The 20,063-nt window shown below is 42.0% G+C and overlaps 2 protein-coding genes across 6 annotated transcripts in view; one reads left to right on the forward strand and one right to left on the reverse strand.

Moving 5' to 3' along the window:
• Positions 1 to 6,576: 6,576 nt before the first annotated feature.
• Positions 6,577 to 11,363, reverse strand: cnrip1b (cannabinoid receptor interacting protein 1b; the record flags this gene model as incomplete). The annotated part of the gene is made up of 3 exons (XM_080782939.1): positions 6,577 to 6,741; positions 9,574 to 9,718; positions 11,185 to 11,363. The coding sequence occupies 3 exons, from the start codon at positions 11,361 to 11,363 to the stop codon at positions 6,577 to 6,579; spliced, it is 489 nt and encodes a 162-aa protein (XP_080639065.1).
• A 2,704-nt stretch (positions 11,364 to 14,067) lies between these two features.
• kcnq5a (potassium voltage-gated channel, KQT-like subfamily, member 5a) overlaps positions 14,068 to 20,063 on the forward strand; it is a 116,362-nt gene continuing 110,366 nt past the window's right edge. For all 5 annotated transcript variants that reach the window (XM_080782724.1, XM_080782723.1, XM_080782725.1 and 2 more), the window contains exon 1: positions 14,068 to 14,581. In XM_080782724.1, coding sequence (XP_080638850.1) covers positions 14,205 to 14,581 — 377 coding nt within the window. In that variant the 5' untranslated portion in view covers positions 14,068 to 14,204. The remainder of the gene's footprint in view (positions 14,582 to 20,063) is intronic.

Consider the following 20,063-nt stretch of genomic DNA (forward strand, 5'->3'; position numbering starts at 1 on the left):
GGGGCACAAGCGTAAAAGCAAGATTCACGTGCGTAGCTTACGCACAACCTGCGCACTGCATCTGAGGTTCCATTGATTATTGTGGCAGCAGCCCTTACTCGTCTCTTATGAGCATCATTTACGGTTCATAGTCCAATGTATAAAAAAAGGGATGGTAAATCATAAACATTTTGATGCACCTGTTGGTGTCTCAGTCAGTTATCTCTGCCTGTACTGTATCTTCCATTTGCCTGGAAAGCCAGTCACAGTTGGCATTCATTTGTGATGTCACGGTGCCATAACTAGTAGCCACTTGTAGCTTATTTTTCTTTTATTTGAAAATAATATTGATGAGGTATAATATCCAATAGACTAGCAAAGTAACCTTTTCAGTACACAGGCATTTATCAATGTCTTCTAACGAACACATGTTAACTATCATATCTTTATGGAGCTATGCAAGATTGGGGCTTCCTTTTTGTTTGCTAAAAAAAAGAAAAGAAACTGCACTGATAGCAGGTGGGTTAAAATCCAAGGGAAAATGATAACATAATATTTATTATATTATATTTTAAGCCCAAACTAAAAGTTAGAACAGTTGACATGTCCTTTCTGTGTTTACCAAGCAGTTTTGACAACACTTTGAGGCATTTCAATTTGTTGCAGGTTAGTTTCAAAGATTGCTTCCTTCAGGGACCATTTTATTATCAAAGAGTTAACCTACCCAGCAGAACAACCATATGTTTTTCTATCAGAGGCCGTTGAATGTAGGTTCTTGGCAAGCAGCTGTTTTTCTCCTAAACGCCCTAACACAAAAGGGAATGCCTGGTGAGTTCCTGGAAAAACAACCGACTCCATACTCAAGTATACACTCCATCTGTATACGCCCAAACAAATGCAGTGCACCGAATGAAATATTCTCCAGTAACAGTCGAGCAAAATAACACATGCAGCATTTCTACATGCAGCATTGACCAGCAGTCTTAAGTCCAACTTGCAGGTTGTTAATTTTGTTCATTAATTAGTAATTGGTAAGTGATGGAAAAAGAGGAAAAAATAAAAAAGGTTACAGCAGTATAATCAAGGTTTAGGTGGCACAAAAAAGTGGATTGTCTATTACTATATTTTGAATTTACGATGGTCAAAGTATTGTTTCGGTACAGTATATTTTAATGCTGGCAGTCACAAAGGATCCAGTTTATTCATTATTTCTAACGGGTTAAACCTTTACAGCTGCCAATCTAAACAATTGTTTGCTGTTAGGCGACACTGTAAAAGTTTAACCAAATAGTTAATTTGGTTACATTTGTACACTTGTGAGTTAAATCAACATTGAGGATTTAATCTATAATCAATCACAGTATTCAAGTGGTCATAGAGCTTGAGAATGGTTTATAAAGTTCTCTCATTTGTGATAATGTGGGTCAAATACTATATTGAACCAGTCCCTTGGGCCTATTCCTACAAAAAAATAAACATGTTGACTAAGGCCTACTTGGAAGAAACCCAACACAGTTGATTGTGTTTCAGTCTATTAAGCAAGGCTTGATACGGTATAACAAATGGCGAACATGTTGATTAACAGTTTATGACTCTCGGATACAGCCCTATCCAACTTGACACATCTGAACAACTTTCCACTGGGACTATAACTCCATCTCCCAATGAGGTTGCTTTCTGCATAAGAAAAGAAGTGCTTACTTTGTCAACCTGGTTCAAAATTATATGGCTGTTGTATAGACTGAAACAGGATTGGGTTTACTTTCCACAGAATCCAATTCAACGTTGTTGTATAGAGAAATATATATTTTTTTTCTAATTCTAATTCTAGCTAGATACATAATGTTATCTAATTTTATTTTTCTTCTTTTTTGGTGAGTCCTGCCATTAGGACCCTGTCTTGTTATTGGACTGTAGAGGCTGAATAGAGATAGTTTCCAGGCGGCGTTGGCAGTAGCTTGAGCATCGTTTAGCACTTTAATACACAGAGGGTTGGCCATCGCTTACCAGCTGCATTGAGGGGTTCCTATGATCTGCAGTAGAACAGATCATAGTAACCCCCCCCCCCCCCCCCCAGAAGCAAAGATTTGAATTAAAAACGTTCACTCTGAAAGAATATTTATTCAAAGATTTGGTCAGAAATCATGTGGGTGAGAATGAATCAAACGTCCCCACCCAGTGCTCTCCTGTCTCATGGTTTAAAGTCGTACTCTGTAGGATTTCATGTTCGGTGGTGACTGGTGGTCACATCAAGTGCGTTTTAATAATTCTAATCCATGAGTTCCATTCCAGTTAGTGCCTTATAAGCTAGTAGCAGTAGCACACTTTGAGCTCATATTCTTTCTTGCTGCCACTGTATTATGCTTGGAATAAATCTATCAATGTGGTTTAGATAGATAGATGCCTGGTAGATGCCTATAGCATATTTTTTACATTTACAGTTTAACAGTGCCTATGCTGTTGGCTTTCAACTAGTGTCCCATAACAAACGTCCTTTACCCTTGTGTAGTCTTGGTGGGTTGTGGTGTCTAACTGACTCTCACTGCATGTGAGTTTTAACTGCCGGGTCAAATATGACCCCAAGACAATCCTTGTACCTGGTGGTGTACAGCCTTCATGGAAATATGAGTAAAGGCTTTCTTTCACTTTTTTTGAGGGGCACACACTCCTCTCCACTCTCTCCTCCTATGTCCAGCTTTGAGGGTTTGTGTAAACACAAACATTGAAGACAAAAGTGAGGACGCAAATTGTGATTGGCCAGAATGAGATTATGTATGATGAACGTGTGATGATAAGAGCGACATTCACTTCACACGGGTGTGATTTTCTAATGTTTTATTTTCTGCTGTTAAACCTATCTGGTAATCTTTACCCGAAGACAACACAAGGGTTAGAAGCAGCAGCAATAACTTTGACTTGTGTGTGCAGGGCTGCATGTTTGGCTTTGATGGCTGCAAGGTTCTCCAGTATTCTTACTGGGGTTTCCGTGACAAACTTTATATATTATAACTCTGTTTTCTTTAGCATCAGTGATGAAGTCCACTTTCAGACATTCCTCAATGCAATCCAGATCAGCTTCAGACTTCGAACACAGCGCCTCAAGCTTGTCTCTGTTAAATACTGCCTAAAGATTCAATTTAACTACTGCCTCTAGCCTAGCCATTACTAGCATTTGACGTGCCTTATTTTCTGTGTAAGCACACTATTTGAATATTTGGTAGGAATGTAGTGGCAGTTGTTGTGCAAAGATATGCCAGTGAATAACATTTAACAGAAGGAATCCCACAGAGTATGACTTTAAACACTTGATCTATAGCATCCATTTTATTTCCATTTTATGTGTGCTTATACAGCACTGACAACTCGATCACCTTTGATTACTTATTTTTTGTTTTGGTGCGCATTGGGTGTGTTAACTCCAGTTTTAATAGAATTTTGAGAGGAATGTAAAATAATGGAATGAGATGCTACAGTATAACCTTACGACAAAATAACCTGCAAGTTGAGACTTTAAGCCTCTGGTTCTACGTTACGTATTGTATATACAATTATGCTCTCTTTATTACCTGCTATAAAAATGAAATTATATTTTTCTGTTTTTTCTTTTGTTTTTTGTGGTCACATTTTGTATAAAATCTGATGGAAAAAATATGTATTAAATCACGTGGAGGATAACCTGCTCATTTGTTTAAAAAGACTGGCCTCTTATAGTCTTAGCCATTGGGCTCTTGGAGATTATAGATCTTGCATTTTTCTCTCCATACATTTGAGTGTTAAATTTGTCTCAGGCTGTCCAAAAAACACTCAAATTGATTTTTAAGGTTGTTTAAATAAATGTTTTATACTATGTTTGGAAATGGGTAAATATTTGCTGTTTGGTCATTCTGCCGGATGGTAATGCTATGTGACTTAAGTACAAGAACACATCTGTTGGGCCTTTCCAGTGACATCAGATGGTACAGTATAAGTCAGGGAACCTGATAGGGCCCACATTTAGGCTGTCATCGTTCCCCTTCAATCTCTGTATAATATATTGCTATGTAATGTACCTCAAAACACTAGTAGGATGTCAAGGTTACATCTTGGACTGTAACAAAAAACCCTGACGCATGTCAAAAGCTGGTTTTAAACGATAACCTAAATGCCACTTGTGTTGTGATCATCAGTGGATGCTGGATCTGTAGAATCAGGCATTCTGTCAGGGGGAGATGGATTTTCATCTTTTGACCTGCCACCTTTCCCTTCAACCTTAATATAACCTCGAACATCTCACTAGTGTGAAAAGCTGGGTAGACCAGTGTGATTTCAGAAAAAATGCCATCTATAGGGAAGTTAGAAGCATTTTGGGGTAAAAGTGGGGAACCAAGCCATTTTACATAATTCAAAATGGTAAATGATGCATTTATATAGATTGTGCATTACATTCACCTATTCACACACACATTCATACCGATGGTGGCAGAAACCATGCAAAGCACCAACCAGCACATCAGGAGCAATTAGGGGTTCAGTGTCTTGCTCAAGGACTTTTTGACACTAACTCTGGGGGAGCCCGGGTTCGAACTGGCAACCTTGCGGTTGCCATCCGGTCACTCTACCACTGAGCCACCGTCAAGAGTGCTGAATCAGAAAAACCTGATATTTTGAGTTTTTGATCTTCTAATTTGCAACATGGCTCCCAAATTTGAACTATTTCTTCAATAATAAGGCAAGCTAAACTGACAAATAAAGTGTCTATATCTATGTTCTGAGGGTTTGATAATTTGATTTGTGATTACAGCATTTTTAATTTACCTTCTAAGCCTACTCCTAAATATGCAAATTAGTGGTAACCATTACAGAAAACATAAGTATTCAAAGGGGCCCACACAGCACAAACCCCTTATTTTTCTTTTCTACGTATCTGTATATTTAGTATCCCTAGCACATCTAAAATACAAATGTATATGATTTCATGTACAAGTCTTGGGTAACGTATCCATCTGGTGGGAATTCTGCCTTCTATAAGAAGGTAGAGGCATTTGGGTGTGATTTTACTTATTGCTTGGCTCCATCGGATTGCTCCTTGCAGCTATATTTCATATTAATATCAGACGATAATATCGTGGGGGGTTCAATATTATCGGACATATCTAATCTGATATTCTTTTTTTAAAGGTACATTTTGCAGATATTTAACCTGAATCATATTGTTCTATTTGTGAGCTTGCTTTCCTGGCGCTGGAAATTTGCAGCCACAGGTTTCCAATGGTGAAGTTTCATTTTTATCTCTATGATAACAAGACACATGAAATGTAGGTTGGTTTGGAAATTCAAAAATTTATATATTCCAAAATATGGGTTTAAGGTAGAATTGCAATATCCAGACAGTCAAATTCACCAAAATGACAAAACACCTATTCTGGTTTGGATTTAAGTGAATATGAATAAACACCACAACAAGACTATAATTATTTAAGACTTCACTCCAAAATGCTACAGTATCTGGCAGTTTCAGCACTCAACACAATAGTTATTTTCCAAAACACACAAAAATGTTAGAAAAGTTCACTCATAACTTTAAAAAACAAGCTACAAAAACACTATATGATGGAGTAACTCGCCTCCACAACACAATGGATCAAATTGCCCTCTGAAAATCTCCTTTTCAGCTTTACTGTTAATTGATTGTTAGATTGATTGACTGATTGGTTGAATACTTTATTAACAGTTTGCAAAAAGGTACAGTTTATACAATAATGCTAAAAGGATAACAAAAGAATCCCTGAGGGCTGTACCATTTGACATAATTTGATAAAAAACACTGCTACTTTTGTGAGTCAACATCTTAGTTTCCACATCGTAAAATCCTGAGTTAATTAACACTGTGAACAAATGGACCCTTATGTGTCCATTTTATTGCATTTGTACACCAACAAAACATTCACAAACACATTCTACTACACACACACACACACACACACACACACACACACACACACACACACACACACACACCCACACACAAATACAAATACACTTTCACCTGAGGTTCAATAGAGCACCGAAGTTTGACGTAATGTACGCATCCTACCTCTCTCTCTCTCTCTCTCTGGGTCTTACCTGGGTCATGTTTTTGCCCCATTCTGAATTCCCATAGACTTGTTAATATCACGTAACATAAGAACATAAGAAAAACAAATGATCCCAGTGGTTTGACTCATATGGGTATGAAACATTAACAGTGAAGAGTTGAGATGAAAATAATTATCCATAATGTATAAATTATGGATAAGGGGTCATTTTGGGGAGGGGTCCGAATAAATGATGGACTTAAATGGTCCTTTGTATCAACTCTTCGAGAAATCATTAATGTTACCGCCACCAAATTAATTACATTTGACTGACTACCGTAAATTATACAGAGCCAACATTATTTCTGCGACAGTATATTTTTGGACCACAATTCTTATATGAGACGATTCTAAGATGATGAATGTTATTTTCCAGAGGAAATACTTGTGTGACCCAGAGGATGAGCGAGTGACGTCAGGACTGTAATGTATTTATAATAAATGCAGTTTGATTTCATAGAGTAGCATATCTCATCCTTTCTCATCAGAAAAACAGCTCCTTGTTGACCCACATGAGGGTACGAGTGTCGTTGGGCTTGCATTCATACTCAATGCTGTTGAACTTGTTCCCCCCTTGACAGTGGTCCCTCTTGTTGTAGTTGTAATATTTCACCTGCCACACAGTCTCAAACAGGCCCACTTCTGTGAACTGAAGAGAGAATATATACACAGTTAATGCATAGAGACATAAACATAGGCCTACATTCACAAAATTATTGCAACCTTATGCTCCAGAATGAAGAGGATTAAGATACAGTACATTCATGGGCTCAGACATGATTCTGCACACGCACGCACACACACACACACACACACACACACACACACACACACACACACACACACACACACACACACACACACACACACACACACACACACACACACAGACAGACGCATGCATGTGCGCACACTGTGACAGAGCAGCCTCTGTCAGACTAATATAATGCTGTTCTACAATACCTGTTCATTGTATTGTTTCTGTATGGTATGTGTAACAGGTTGATTCTCAGTCCCACAGAAGGTGCACATTCTGCTGTGACATGTGAATTAATATACTTGTGTTTATGCAGATGCTGTAGTTGGGAAGCTGCCTTGATGGCCTGAAGAGAGCTCTGATTGCTTGTGTTGTTAAATGTCTTGTGATTCGCTGACTGCTTAGCCAGGGGTGGAGTCAGGAGTCTATATAGAGGGGAAATGGCTCAGTAGAGTTTGTGCTGCCATGGGGAGAGGTTGACACCAGTACCTGTCAGTTCGCAGTTAAGTTGTTTGAGTTGTTTTGAGTTATTTTCTTTATTATTTCACTATGTTGTCCAGGCCTGGAACTTAATTAAAAACTTATCTTCACCTGCAAGTCTGCCTCATGTCCAATGTGTCATTCTAAAGGTTTTATTACTGACAAAACAGCCGATCCACAATCCCACTTGGTAACAATTGGTGGCAGTGGTTTCTCTTAGGTATTATCTGCTCGGACGGGAGTTCACTCTTCAAACCGACCATCGAGCCCTGAAGTGGATGCACTCAATGCAGAGTCAAAACTCCAGAATATTGCGCTGGTGTCTGGCTCTTCAGCCATACCGTTTTACAATTGAGTACTGTCCAGGGGGTCGAAACATCATAGCTGACTATCTGTCACGTTTACCAGGTATGCACAACCCAGAAGGAGAGGGGGTAAGAAATGTGACAGAGCAGCCTCTGTCAGACTAATATATGCTGTTCTACAATACCTGTTCATTGTATTGTTTCTGTATGGTATGTGTAACAGGTTGATTCTCAGTCCCACAGAAGGTGCACATTCTGCTGTGACATGTGAATTAACCTGTTACACATACCCTAATTACAATCCCACTTGGAACACACACACACACACACACACACACACACACACACACACACACGAAGTCCAGTGTTACACGAGGAGAGAAACAGCGCGAATGGGAATGTCTACTTGTAATCATAGTTGACAGTCATATTAATTGACTAAATTAAAGTGATTACCAAATGCTATTTTCTTGTCTTAAGAGTATGGATTCAAACTAATTATTGCCTGGCATTCAACGTCCACTTGCCTTCAACATCCACCCCCCCCCCTTCCTCCTCCTCTCTCTCTCTCTCTCTCTCTCTCTCTCTCTCTCTCTCTCTCTCTCAAACACAGAGCATGCCAGGCTGAAGGTGATTTAAAGGGGGAATATGCAGAGGACAGATTGGTAAATACACACAAATTCACAAACACACTCATGCAAGCAGACATACACACAATCCCAGCACAGTAGATCAGTGAATGGTTATTGATTAACTGTCAAATGGGGCCCCCCAAGTGTCGTTAGAGATTGTGCACATGCAGTTGTGGCCTAAATTCCTCATTATAGATTGTGTTGTACAGTGCCCCTAGATTCATGGAGAGGTAGGAAAGAGACCCAGTAACCCAGTAAAGGCAGGAGAGAGAGAGACAGAGGGGATGACAAGCATTTAGGCCCCATTTACAAACGCAGCTAAATCCAGCCTGCATCAGATCTGAGCCACATCCAGATTGGAATCTGATTTGTTTAAATGAGTCATGTGACATGTTGGACTCATTTAAACCAATCGGATTTCAATCTAGATGTGGTACAGATCTGATTCAGGCTAGATTTGTCTGCCAGTGTAACCTTACCTTAGGGACTTTGATCACATTTGAACCCAGGCGAGCTGCAGGAAGGACTATAGCCTTATCTGGTATGCAGTGGTGGAAAAAGTACTCGCCTGTTTTACTTAAGTAAATACTGTAATATATAAGTACTCCGTTATAAGTAAAAGTCCAGAATTCAAAATGTACTTGAGTAAAAGTATAAAAGTATTGGCATCAAAATGTACCAAAAGTAAACATACTCAATATGCAGAATGTCTCATTTCAAGTTTTAAAATGTCTAAAAATCTTCTGAAAATAGCAGATCTACAAGCTTGTAGAAAATTGTAGGACTTAAGTACAGTATAGGCTACTCAAGAAACTGTATTCAGTTACTTTCCACCACTGCTGGTATGCATTCTTACCAGGTGAGCCAGCCCAGGATCCATGAGGCAATATTTTAAACATGTTGCACAGAATCGTAATTCAGTTTCCTGACCATTTTCTAAACAAGTCCTTGCTTTCATCTTTTTTTAATGTGATTCTCAGTCCAACTCGTCATACATCCACTGTGACTTTAAAATAGCGAAATCCCATATGTACAACATCATTGTGAAGCACAATCATAACATTGTTAGATTTAAACACTGCGTACGTGAGCGAGCGAGCGAGCGAGCGTGTACGTGAGTTGGGGGGTGTCTCAGCTTATGTCTGATGTAAGGATAACATCATGGATAAAACGTTGCAGGGATCCACATCTAAAATCTAAATAAACATCTAAACATTCCCAGGACCAGAGTGGGGAACTAAGCACGTAGAATAGAAAACTTTAAACAGAGTATATTCTCACGCAGAGCCAAGTTCATGTTCAATCACCTCTATGGCGATTTGGACAGGTTGTCTTTCCCCACTTTTGGTGCGTTCGACTCCTTCGGTCTCATACAGGCCAGTGTACACAACGGCCTGGGGGTCTTTGGACAGTTGCTCCAGGGGGAACGTCACCGCTCCCAGACTCATGGACCTATATGTGGACGGCACAGAGGGAAAACGTGGCACTGTTAGATTGTCATGTTTAAATGGACTGTAAAACGTGATACCCTATAGTTCGTAAAACATGACATGAACAAATGGCGATGCAGCCTGTAGGCATACATTGTTTTGCATAGAGTAGGCCTACTGAGGCTAAACTGTTGCGCGCAAGCCGCGCATCAAATAAATTGTGTTTTAGAGAAGAGAAGTGGTGGTTAGCTCTATCTTGCACCTGCTCCTGATATCAGAACAAGGGACGTGATCCATAAGAAAGCTGACCGGTCTGACCGGTCTGAGAAACCTGTGGACTGGAATTGCATTTGATTATGACATTTAACATCCTGACCTAAGTTATGAACAGAACATAGATCTAATCTAGACCTGATACATGATGAAGATCACTTATGTGTGAAGCACACAGATATATATTTGTTATTGACCTATATAGGCAAAATGTCAGATGATTGATAAATAATGTTATTGAATATTGAGGGATAAGGAAGTCACCAGAAGCCATAATAAAACTTGGGGACCTTGAGGTATTGGGGCAGTTGGATATTTAATCCTGATAGATTTGTTGTGTTATATATTTCCATCTATTCTATGTCATTAAGACATGCGAATCCCTTGACTCCTTCAAAACCGCTCTCAAAGGGCACCTATGGATGGCTGCAATTCGAAACTGGCCCCCGTGAAATCGGAATGCTTTATTGGGTCGTCCACTCACAGTTAACAGTCTTTGTATTGAGTTGTGCTTGAAATGTACTGTAATTCTGCAAACCGTTAATAAATATTTCAATCAATCAATCAATCAATCAAAGTCAAGTGTTTACATCCCCCCCCCCCCCCCCCAGCCTCTCTCTCTCTCTCCCTCTCTCTCGCCCCCCCCCCCCCCCCCCCCCCCCCCCCTCTCTCTCCCGCTCTCTAATCACCGTGGATTTGACACACAGCCAGCAGGGGTGTTTATAATCTGGATAGGCCTTCTGTCGCGTTCAGTCATGTCTGACTGATGTCGACCACTGATCATGACAGAGCAGCGAAAATATGTTGGAGGCTATATTAGGGTGCGTTAGCGTTTATGTAAGATAAATAACAGCAGCCTCTGTAAAATCTGAATCCCCACCGCCCACCCCTTTTCCCCCTCACTGTAGGCTATATGTTTCTTTTCCCTTTTTACCTCCTTTATGATGAATTCCTGTTCTGTTCTTTGACTATATAGAAGTGTCTATTTGTACTTGTAAACAAGTGTAATGCTTAATTGGGTCGTCCACTCACAGTTTGAGTTGCTTTGTATTGAGTGCTTGAAATGTAGTGTACTGTAATTCTGCAAACTGTTAATACATATTTAAATCAATCAATCAAAGCATATGGCCTATTTAAACTATATGGCCTAACTAACTAAGCATTGTAAAGCGACAATCCACAGACATCTGAGAGGGGAAATCAGTCTATACATACGTGGCTTCAGCCGCGCCGGGTTTCACGACCACTTCGACTTTGTACTTGGAGCCCGTCAACAGCTTTATTGTCCGCGTTTGACCAAATCTCGCTCCATCCGACTTGAAATACACTGCGCTGTTTTGGGGCACCATCTTCATTGAAATCCCAATTTTAACAACCTGAAGACCGTCGGCCATTCTTTTTGATTGGTCTAGAGATGTTTCTGTAATGATTCCACTCAGATCCTCAAAATAGAGCAGGACGCAGGTGTGAATCAATGATGCCTGATGGTCACACACATCCACCAATATGAAATGTCATGACGAGAGAGCGCAGACAATATAGGATATAGACACATAGCCGGAGAGGACAGCCAATGTTCTCACAGTCACACACACTGTGTGCTCTAATCCAAGGTATAGGCGGTCAAGACTAATCCCCTCTCTCTCTCTCTCTCTCTCTCTCTCTCTCTCTCTCTCTCTCTCTCTCTCTCTCTCTCTCTCTCTCGCCTCTAGATGACAATCAGACTGGCAGTATAAATGTATCTGCTGTCTGCATGCATGGCAGTTGTTTAGTCGCTGTCCAGGGTGCTGAATATATGCCAAGCATTCTGCTGTTCCTAAATGCTAGTTTGTTTTCTTAATGGGAGATGAGAAGGTAATGCCAGATCCGTGTGTTAGCCCATTCGAAAAACTGGAGTATAGCTATTATAGCCTACCGGTATATAAAAAATATTAATGTTACAATGTGAAGAGAGAAATAAACGTATGCCTACAGACATATAGCCTATACATTATACCGATCTTGTATCCTCAATATGGGTTTGCGCTGTGTGGTGTATAGGTTCCGCATGGTGTTATATTTATAGCCGAAGTTATATTTAAACAAAATCAAAGTATCACCATTGAAAATTAAACAAAATGATACCCACAACAAAGTCGTTTAATCGGAAATTGATTGCAATCGGAGATTGATTGCCATATGGATTCAGGAACGAGATTGTAAAACTATTAATGACCTCGCATCAAGATTGGGAATATGTCATATTATTTGGAACTAACAAAACGGTATAGGAGCGCACACCAGTATAGTGGGGAGGTGCTGACCGCAGGAGATAAAACTTTGACTGAGAAAGGAAAGAGGCCGCACAGATCGTATTCACGATGCCATCACATTTTTATTTTTCCAACGTTTCGGCAACAAAAGTTGCCTTCTTCAGGGAATGTTATTTGGAACTGACACATAGCAGTTAAGCGGTTACACTACTAATCTTCAATCTCAGCTGTAACTGACAGCTCAGAATTGAACTAACCCTCAGATTTCTGTTAATTCTAATCAGCATGCCGAAGAGCTGTGAAGCCAATGGATGTATCCAATAATAGCCTTATTTCGCTAATAAACTATAGCCTATAGCCTAGGCTAATTCATGCACTTGTCAACGCAAAGTCTTCTCAGACTGAGATTGTAGCCTATTTACCTACTATACTGTACCTTCATCGTTCTATGATAGACAGCGGTCCAACCATATTTTGCCGATAGATGGCGTACATTATCCACAAGAGAAAAGGAGGCTGTGCATGTGCTCCATCTCTCCATGCGTCCTCACGTTGCATGGTCAGAAGAAATAACAGTTTTTTGTGCTGATCTCCTAAGCTCTCTTTTCACTTTTGTTTAAGTGGATATTTGCCTGACATAATAACACAATAACATTATAATAATAATATTATTATTAATATTATTTAATCATTATAATAAATGTAATAATTATAATAATAAATCACCAAACGTAACAGGGGGAAATTGGGGAATATACATTGCCATACATTGCCAAGTGCATGCCTTTATATTAGTTTAATGTTTAGCCAATAGGTCTAATAAACATCTCATCGGTGTCTTTCCTGCCGTCTGTGTGTGTGTGTGTGTGTGTGTGTGCGCGCGCGCGTGCGTGTGTGTTGTTGGGTGTCACTTCGGATCACATGGCCATTTAACAGAACCCAGAGCGATTTGTGAAATTGCCAAACACGATATTGAAACGGAACAATAATGTTACAATAGGCTATAATTGTGTGAGATCTGGGGGCACGTTAACCACAAAGGATAAAGTTGTGGCTACAATACGCGGAGTTTATTGCGTTTCTTAATTTCTCCCTTGTTTTGTAAGGTAAGGTTCAAGGTTCAAGTCATTATGGGGAAATCAGTTTTTTTCCCAAAGCCTGCCCTGAACACTGAATTCCTCAATAAATGCTGTGGAATATACCAATTGAGACAACTGCGAAATATGAAATGCTACAAATCAGTCACATACTAAGCACTATTTACAAACGCTCCTCTGCCTTTGTTGACATGTATGGTAAAGTATAAGCCTAGACAGCGGCTACTACTGCATAGCAGGCTACATCATGATGGAGTTGTTCCACTTCACTTCATCACTTGTCACTTGTTGCGGAACCTGCACCGCTGCACGTTCACTCCCTAACGCAGGACAATTTGACAGACTGAAGGAAGAGAGGGGGAGAGAGAGAGAGAGAGAGAGAGACAGAGAAGAATACCAAACGAGACGCCCATTTACCAACTTGATACCGAAAGAGCAGAGCAGAGCAGACCGGGTAGTATAGTAAAGGGAAGGAAAGTGAGAGTAGGTAGGAGCTAAGGAAGGAAGGAAGGAGTGAGTGTGCATGTGTGCCCTCCCCTCGCCTCGCCAAACGTCTGCCCGGGTAGACGGTTCACTCCTTCATAACCAACTCTTCCCGCGCCTGGCGCAGATGGCCAAAGCGGAGCAACAAGATAGTGATATGACATGATGGTCATCTAGTTATTTTGTTCAATTGGTTCCACATTTCATTCACATAGCCGCGGCGTCTTTTACGCACGTGTGTGATTATTATTATTGTTGTTGTTGTTATTGTTTTTAATAGTTTATATTGTTGTAGACTAAGTCTCACAACAGGACACAATTAAAATTGATTGTGTCGCAAGAACACATGTGAGTGTTCACGGGACTTCCAGTGGACGGACACCTTTCCGGCGCAGGTGATGCAATGCCCCGCAATCATACGGGCGATGATACCGGCGGCAGCGGCGGCACTACGGCGGGGCTCTGGATGAAGACCTCACCGGGTCGCCGGGGTGTAGTTCATCACGACTACGGACTGAAAGATGTGGAGTCCGGGCGGAGCGCGATGATGAACAATGCGGCGATACGACTGGGCGACGGGCTTCTCTCGCCGGGAACAACAGGTGGTGCCGTTGGAGTGGAGAGAAGAAAGCAGGGCGCCCGGCTCAGCCTTCTCGGGAAGCCGCTGACCTACAGCGCGCAGAGCGGGCGCAGGAACGCGCGGTACCGGCGGTTCCAGAACTGCCTGTATAACGTGTTGGAGAGACCGAGGGAATGGGCGTTCATCTACCATGCCTTTGTGTGAGTAGCATTATCGAACCCTTCAGTTGCCTGCCCTGTATAACTTATATCACCTGTTGCTCTTCTTGCACAAATTAAGTGCTACGCATTGCAGTAGCCTATATGCAAACAAGACAGTCTTTCTGTCTGTCTGTCTGTCTGTCTGTCTGTATGTCAATCCATCCATCCATTAGACCTGATGGCAATTATAAAAAACGCCTTCAACTATAAATGACACAGATCATGACAAATGCAGTCATGGATTGAAACTGAAGGTATTGTTTGAGGCTGCTTGTGGAGAAATAGTGTCCGGGAGATGGAGATTGCCCATGTTGGATTGATTTACACTACATCACACTATTCAGACTAGAGTAGAAACTTATCAGTTGCACTGGGTATATTCACTCCACAATCTGTAATAGATTTGTTGCTGATTGATTTTCAAGGGGGTAGGCCTAGTAGGCTATCTATCTGTCTGTAGACTGTCTGTCGACCGGTTGGGTCCTTTGGTTGGTTGGGTCGGTTGTTGTTGGTTGTGTGTGTGTGTGTGTGGGGGGGGGGGGGAGTGGTGTTTTCCCTTTTCCTTTTTATACTATCTTTATTTAGCAGTTTTTATATTGTAAACATGTACACAATACAGGCCTACAACATACAAAAGACGGCAGGCATGTGTGTTTTTTGTTTGTGTTTATGCACACTGAGAATCTATACGTAACAGAGATGAAGAGAGAGGGTTATTGTGTGTGTGACTATGTGACAGAGACATGGAGGAGATAAGAGAGAAAGTGTGTGTGTGTGTGTGTGTGTGTGTGTGTGTGTGTGTGTGTGTGTGTGTGTGTGTGTGTGATAAAGAGAGGAAAAGAGGATGTGTGCACGCGCAGGAGAGATGGAGAGTGGCTGTGAAGCAGGATGTTGATGTTTTATTTGCTCAGGAGGGACAGCTGTGGTTGACAGGGGTTAAGTCCTTACATCTGCACAGAGAAAGCCTCCCACACGACACAGACCTCAGAGCAGTGGAGCCGGCAGAGACCCAGCCTCACACACACTGCACTGACCTCAGAACAGTGGAGCTGGACAACACACAGAGACGCAGCCTCCCACACTATACACTGACCCCAGGGGCTGTGTGTGTGTGTGTGTGTGTGAAAATAATAGTAAAATATGATATTGTACAATGAAGTATATAATACAGCGTTTTGTAGTTAATCAGACTAATCGTTTTAGTCGATTATATACCTTTTTTTGTTAGGGTAAAATATTTTTTATAATAAAAACCCTGTTTCTGGATTAATCTATCAGTTTTGATATAAGTGAACAGGTCGGTGCCATGCATGGTTGCCTTCACGCTTCACCGTCAATGTGTGGACTGTGAAATGTAGCATTGTGTTAGTTCATGCAGGATCTCAACGGGCCTGAAAATTAAAACCCCAAGTCCCGAACCGACCCAAGTAATTTGAAGCCTCGAGCCCTACATGAACATAGAAAAATGAGCCCATCCCGACTCATAACCAGGAAAATAAATAATTAAACTAGTAAAGAGCACTCCTCTGAGCACAGACGTCCACCACAGCCGTGGCCATGGGCAGTGCCAATATGGGGAGTCATGATCCAAGGAATCTAGGGGGAAAGTTTTCATTGTACGACCTCGGTTCAAGAGTTAAGGGCCGTTCACACCAAGCATGATAACTATAACGATAATTATGTGAGCATCCACACTGGTGCACGATTACGTTCTGTAAACAATGACACTAAACAGTAACACACTGCGCTCTCCAACTGTGTCAAAGCACACTCATATCAGAGGGCGAGAGAGAGTGATCTCTGTGGTGCTGAGAGATGCAGGCAATAGGATATATGGATAATCTTACTCTGATTATTATTTACAGGGAGGCGAGATTGTTGTAGCCTACCTGAGGTGATGCCAGCTAGCCTACCTGTACCAGCTAGCGTAAGCAATTCATAATTGTCTCCTCATCTCCGTCAACAACTAAACTTTCAGAGGGTGAATGAAACCGAAATGCATTCCAGATTTCCTTCTGATGAATTTTCATTGGCGGGTTAATAATGCTGCTCTCATTCATAAAATCGCGATGAAAGTTATCCAAACTATATTGTTTAAAATGTGAATCAGCCTGTTAAAGTGCCACCATGAGGTTGATTTGAAAATTTGGGGAAGAGGTTCTTCCATGGCGTACTGAGAGTGTGCATGCAAAGTGTCACGCTGATCGGCCCAGCCTTGCCAGATCAACCTGGGATTTGCTGTTCAAAGGTGACTCAGGCTGAAATTGAGAACTCTAGCATAGCATTCCTTAATTTAGTTTAGCATGCTGCTTGGCTAAACTTAGGAAACATCCCGACTGCTGTTGACTGTACCTTGTGATGTAGATTTTTTTTTTTTATCCCATGATTTTGCAACCCAGTTTTTTCACTCAGTGGCAATTATCTAATGTAATCCTGGGCGCTACACTTCCTCTGGCAACCTGGGGGGGGGGGGGGGGGGGGCAACGGACTGACCTCATGCCTCCTTCTATACACGAGGAGTCCAAGCTGCTTCTTTTCACCTGACAGGGGGGAATTTCTCTGGCCGGACATAGCCCGTGGAAGGAACTCGTTATTCCAACCAGTTCCTTTCCCCTCCATCAGACGCCCCGGCTGGCCAGGGGCAGGTAGTTTTGGAGAGCAGGATTGCTGCATGTTTTGTTCTCCCCGTGTCAAACATGTAAACTCCACACAGAAAGGCCCTTTCGCCAAATTCCTGCTTTAATAGTTTCATTAGTATACAGTGCTGTTAAACCAGTTGCTGTGTGCATTCTGTTGATGATCTACATGAGAATGGGACCCCCTTAACTCTGAGATAGAACCATAAGGGACCATTTAGTTGATGTATACACTTTCTGAGTTGCAGACCTGTAATAGTCAATTTGTGTGTGTGTGTGTGTGTGTGTGTGTGTGTGTGTGTGTGTGTGTGTGTGTGTGTGTGTGTGTGTGTGTGTGTGTGTGTGTGTGTGTGTGTGTGTGTGTGTGTGTGTGTGTGTGTGTGTGTGTGTGTGTGCGTGTGCGTGCGTGCGCGAATTCACATGCATAAATCCAGGCTCTTTCTGTCAGTTTACATATTATTGGAGTATCTAATCTTGTATTATGCATCTTACTGCATCACAGTCTGTTTGCAACTTTGCATCTACTGTAATCCTAAAAGGCAGTTAACTTGCAGACTCTTTATGATGTGCCTCTAATGAATAAATCAGTGTGCCTTTTGCCAAATAGCGAATGAGTCTATTGAATGAGTGCTACAGTAGCTAAGATTCAATCACTTAATGTGATGGTGTGTGTCCGGCAGACTCCGGCTAATTACGTGATTTAGACAGATGAGTTCCAACCCAAATCTGCATCATGTGCTGTGCTCTACTTTGTGGCCATTGTGTGTGTGTGTGTGTGTGTGTGTGTGTGTGTGTGTGTGTGTGTGTGTGTGTGTGTGTGTGTGTGTGTGTGTGTGTGCGCGTGTGCGTGTGCAGTTGTGCACGTGCATGTGCACATTTAGTATAGTGTGTGCAGGTATGCGTGAGGAAGATGTTTGATACTGTGGCTATTAGTTGTGTGGGTGCGCACACATGCATCTATGCCTTGTGTAGTGAATGAGACATTTCACACAAAGACCTTCCTGTGCCTGCATGTGCAGATGACATTAAGCAAATGTCCATTCCTACTTCTGCTGACGTGTGTGTGTGCATGTGAGTGTGTCGGACAGTCACATGGCTCTCTGTGCGTCAGACATTGATTCCAGCCAGTCTTGTGCATCGACAAGTAACATATCAGCCCAGCAGACATTGTACTTTGGCCAAGTAACACAACATTGTCTAAATGTTCAACCTCTGTCCGGTGCCTGTGCAGTCTGCGTATGTTCAGCTCGTTTTGAAGATTAGAGATTCGAGCCGCCACGCAGCTCTCACATCGATGTCACACCACTGATCCGACCGATATGCCCATATATGCGTAAATCATCATTGTTAGACAGCGGCCTCTGTTGTGTCTCACATCAGTGCGTGTTACGTTTGGGGCGTTTGCCATCCACTGTCCAAACATCCTCCCGTCTCCATATTGATGACGTCGTTTTTTGTCTAGTAGAGTGCGTTCTGACTCCATTACTTTCAGTCATAATAGGGACAAGGACAGACAGATAAGAGATCTCCATATATGGCCATATCAATTTGATCACTGGTGCAACGTAGCTGTGAGGCAGAGCAGCTTCCCGAACCTCTTGTATAATTAAGTCCCATAGCCTAAAGAAGACAGAACTCCATCACAGCCCCCGGCCTACTGCCGGATCTCCTTATATGCCTATATATGGGCATTTTAGTCGGATTGGTGGTTCTGGACAACCGCCACTCCATCGGGTCCTCACAGAGCTATGTCAGAGTGTGACATCATCATATCGGTGCCAGTACCCGGTGCCTGGTCAAATTAACGCTCGGAAAAGTATTTTTATGTGTTTATGACAATTCCTAGAGTCACCAGAAATAGGCTACTATTCAATGCAAATCCACAGAGCAAAATCCTCAGTGTTAATCTTACTCCATGAGTCTAATTTTAAAAGTTTACCCTCCGAGTTAAATTAACGCTGAGCACTCTACTGTGCAGAGGATAATCTGGATAATGGTATCAGCTGGATGGGTTAAATGGAAGTGTACAACTGAATGGATGGGTTTGGACTCTTCAAGTGCGTACCTGGATGGAATGTACAGGTCCCTTCTCAGGTCTGGATGGAATGTACAGGTCCCTTCTCAGGCTGCTCATTATTTCTGAGAAGACGCTAACATTTGAGACACCCGGAGAGCATGAAAAGAGCCTCTGTGTTTAGGTTCACCAGCAGGTAGCGAGGTTGGCAGGAACCCAATGGAAAATGCTGGAAAAGGCTAAGAGAGGAAAAGACCTCGTAACTTAGATAGGACTGGTGTGTGTGTGTGTGTGTGTGTGTGTGTGTGTGTGTGTGTGTGTGTGTGTGTGTGTGTGTGTGTGTGTGTGTGTGTGTGTGTGTGTGTGTGTGTGTGTGTGTGTGTGTGTGTGTGTGTGTGTGTGTGTGTGTGTGTGTGTGTGTGTGTGTGTGTGTGTGTGTGTGTGTGTGTGTGTGTGTGTGCGTGCATAAACACTGTCATGGCGAGTTCCGGTGTGTGTACGGACACGGGTGCAGGACACAGTACAGACACAGCATGGGTTCTGTTGGCACACTCTCGTCAGAGTCCAAACACAGCGGAGGATGAGGAGAGAAAGAGAGGTGGGCAGAGAGAGTGAGAGGTGAGGAGGGTAGCAGAGAGGGAGTGTGAGCATCCATAAAGATGAGAATAAAGGAAAGTTGAGAGCAGGTGTAAGTAAGAAGAAAGGTGACGCAGAAAGAGAGAAAAAGAGGGAGCTGACCAGCAAATGACAAGAGCGAATCAACATGATGTCCATACATTTGTTGTAGGGCTAATGGTCCATTGGCAGCCATAACACTGAGCGTTCTTCTGTC

The sequence above is a fragment of the Protomyctophum bolini genome (assembly GCF_963924005.1).
Source record: "Protomyctophum bolini genome assembly, chromosome: 14".
Classification (NCBI taxonomy): domain Eukaryota; kingdom Metazoa; phylum Chordata; class Actinopteri; order Myctophiformes; family Myctophidae; genus Protomyctophum; species Protomyctophum bolini.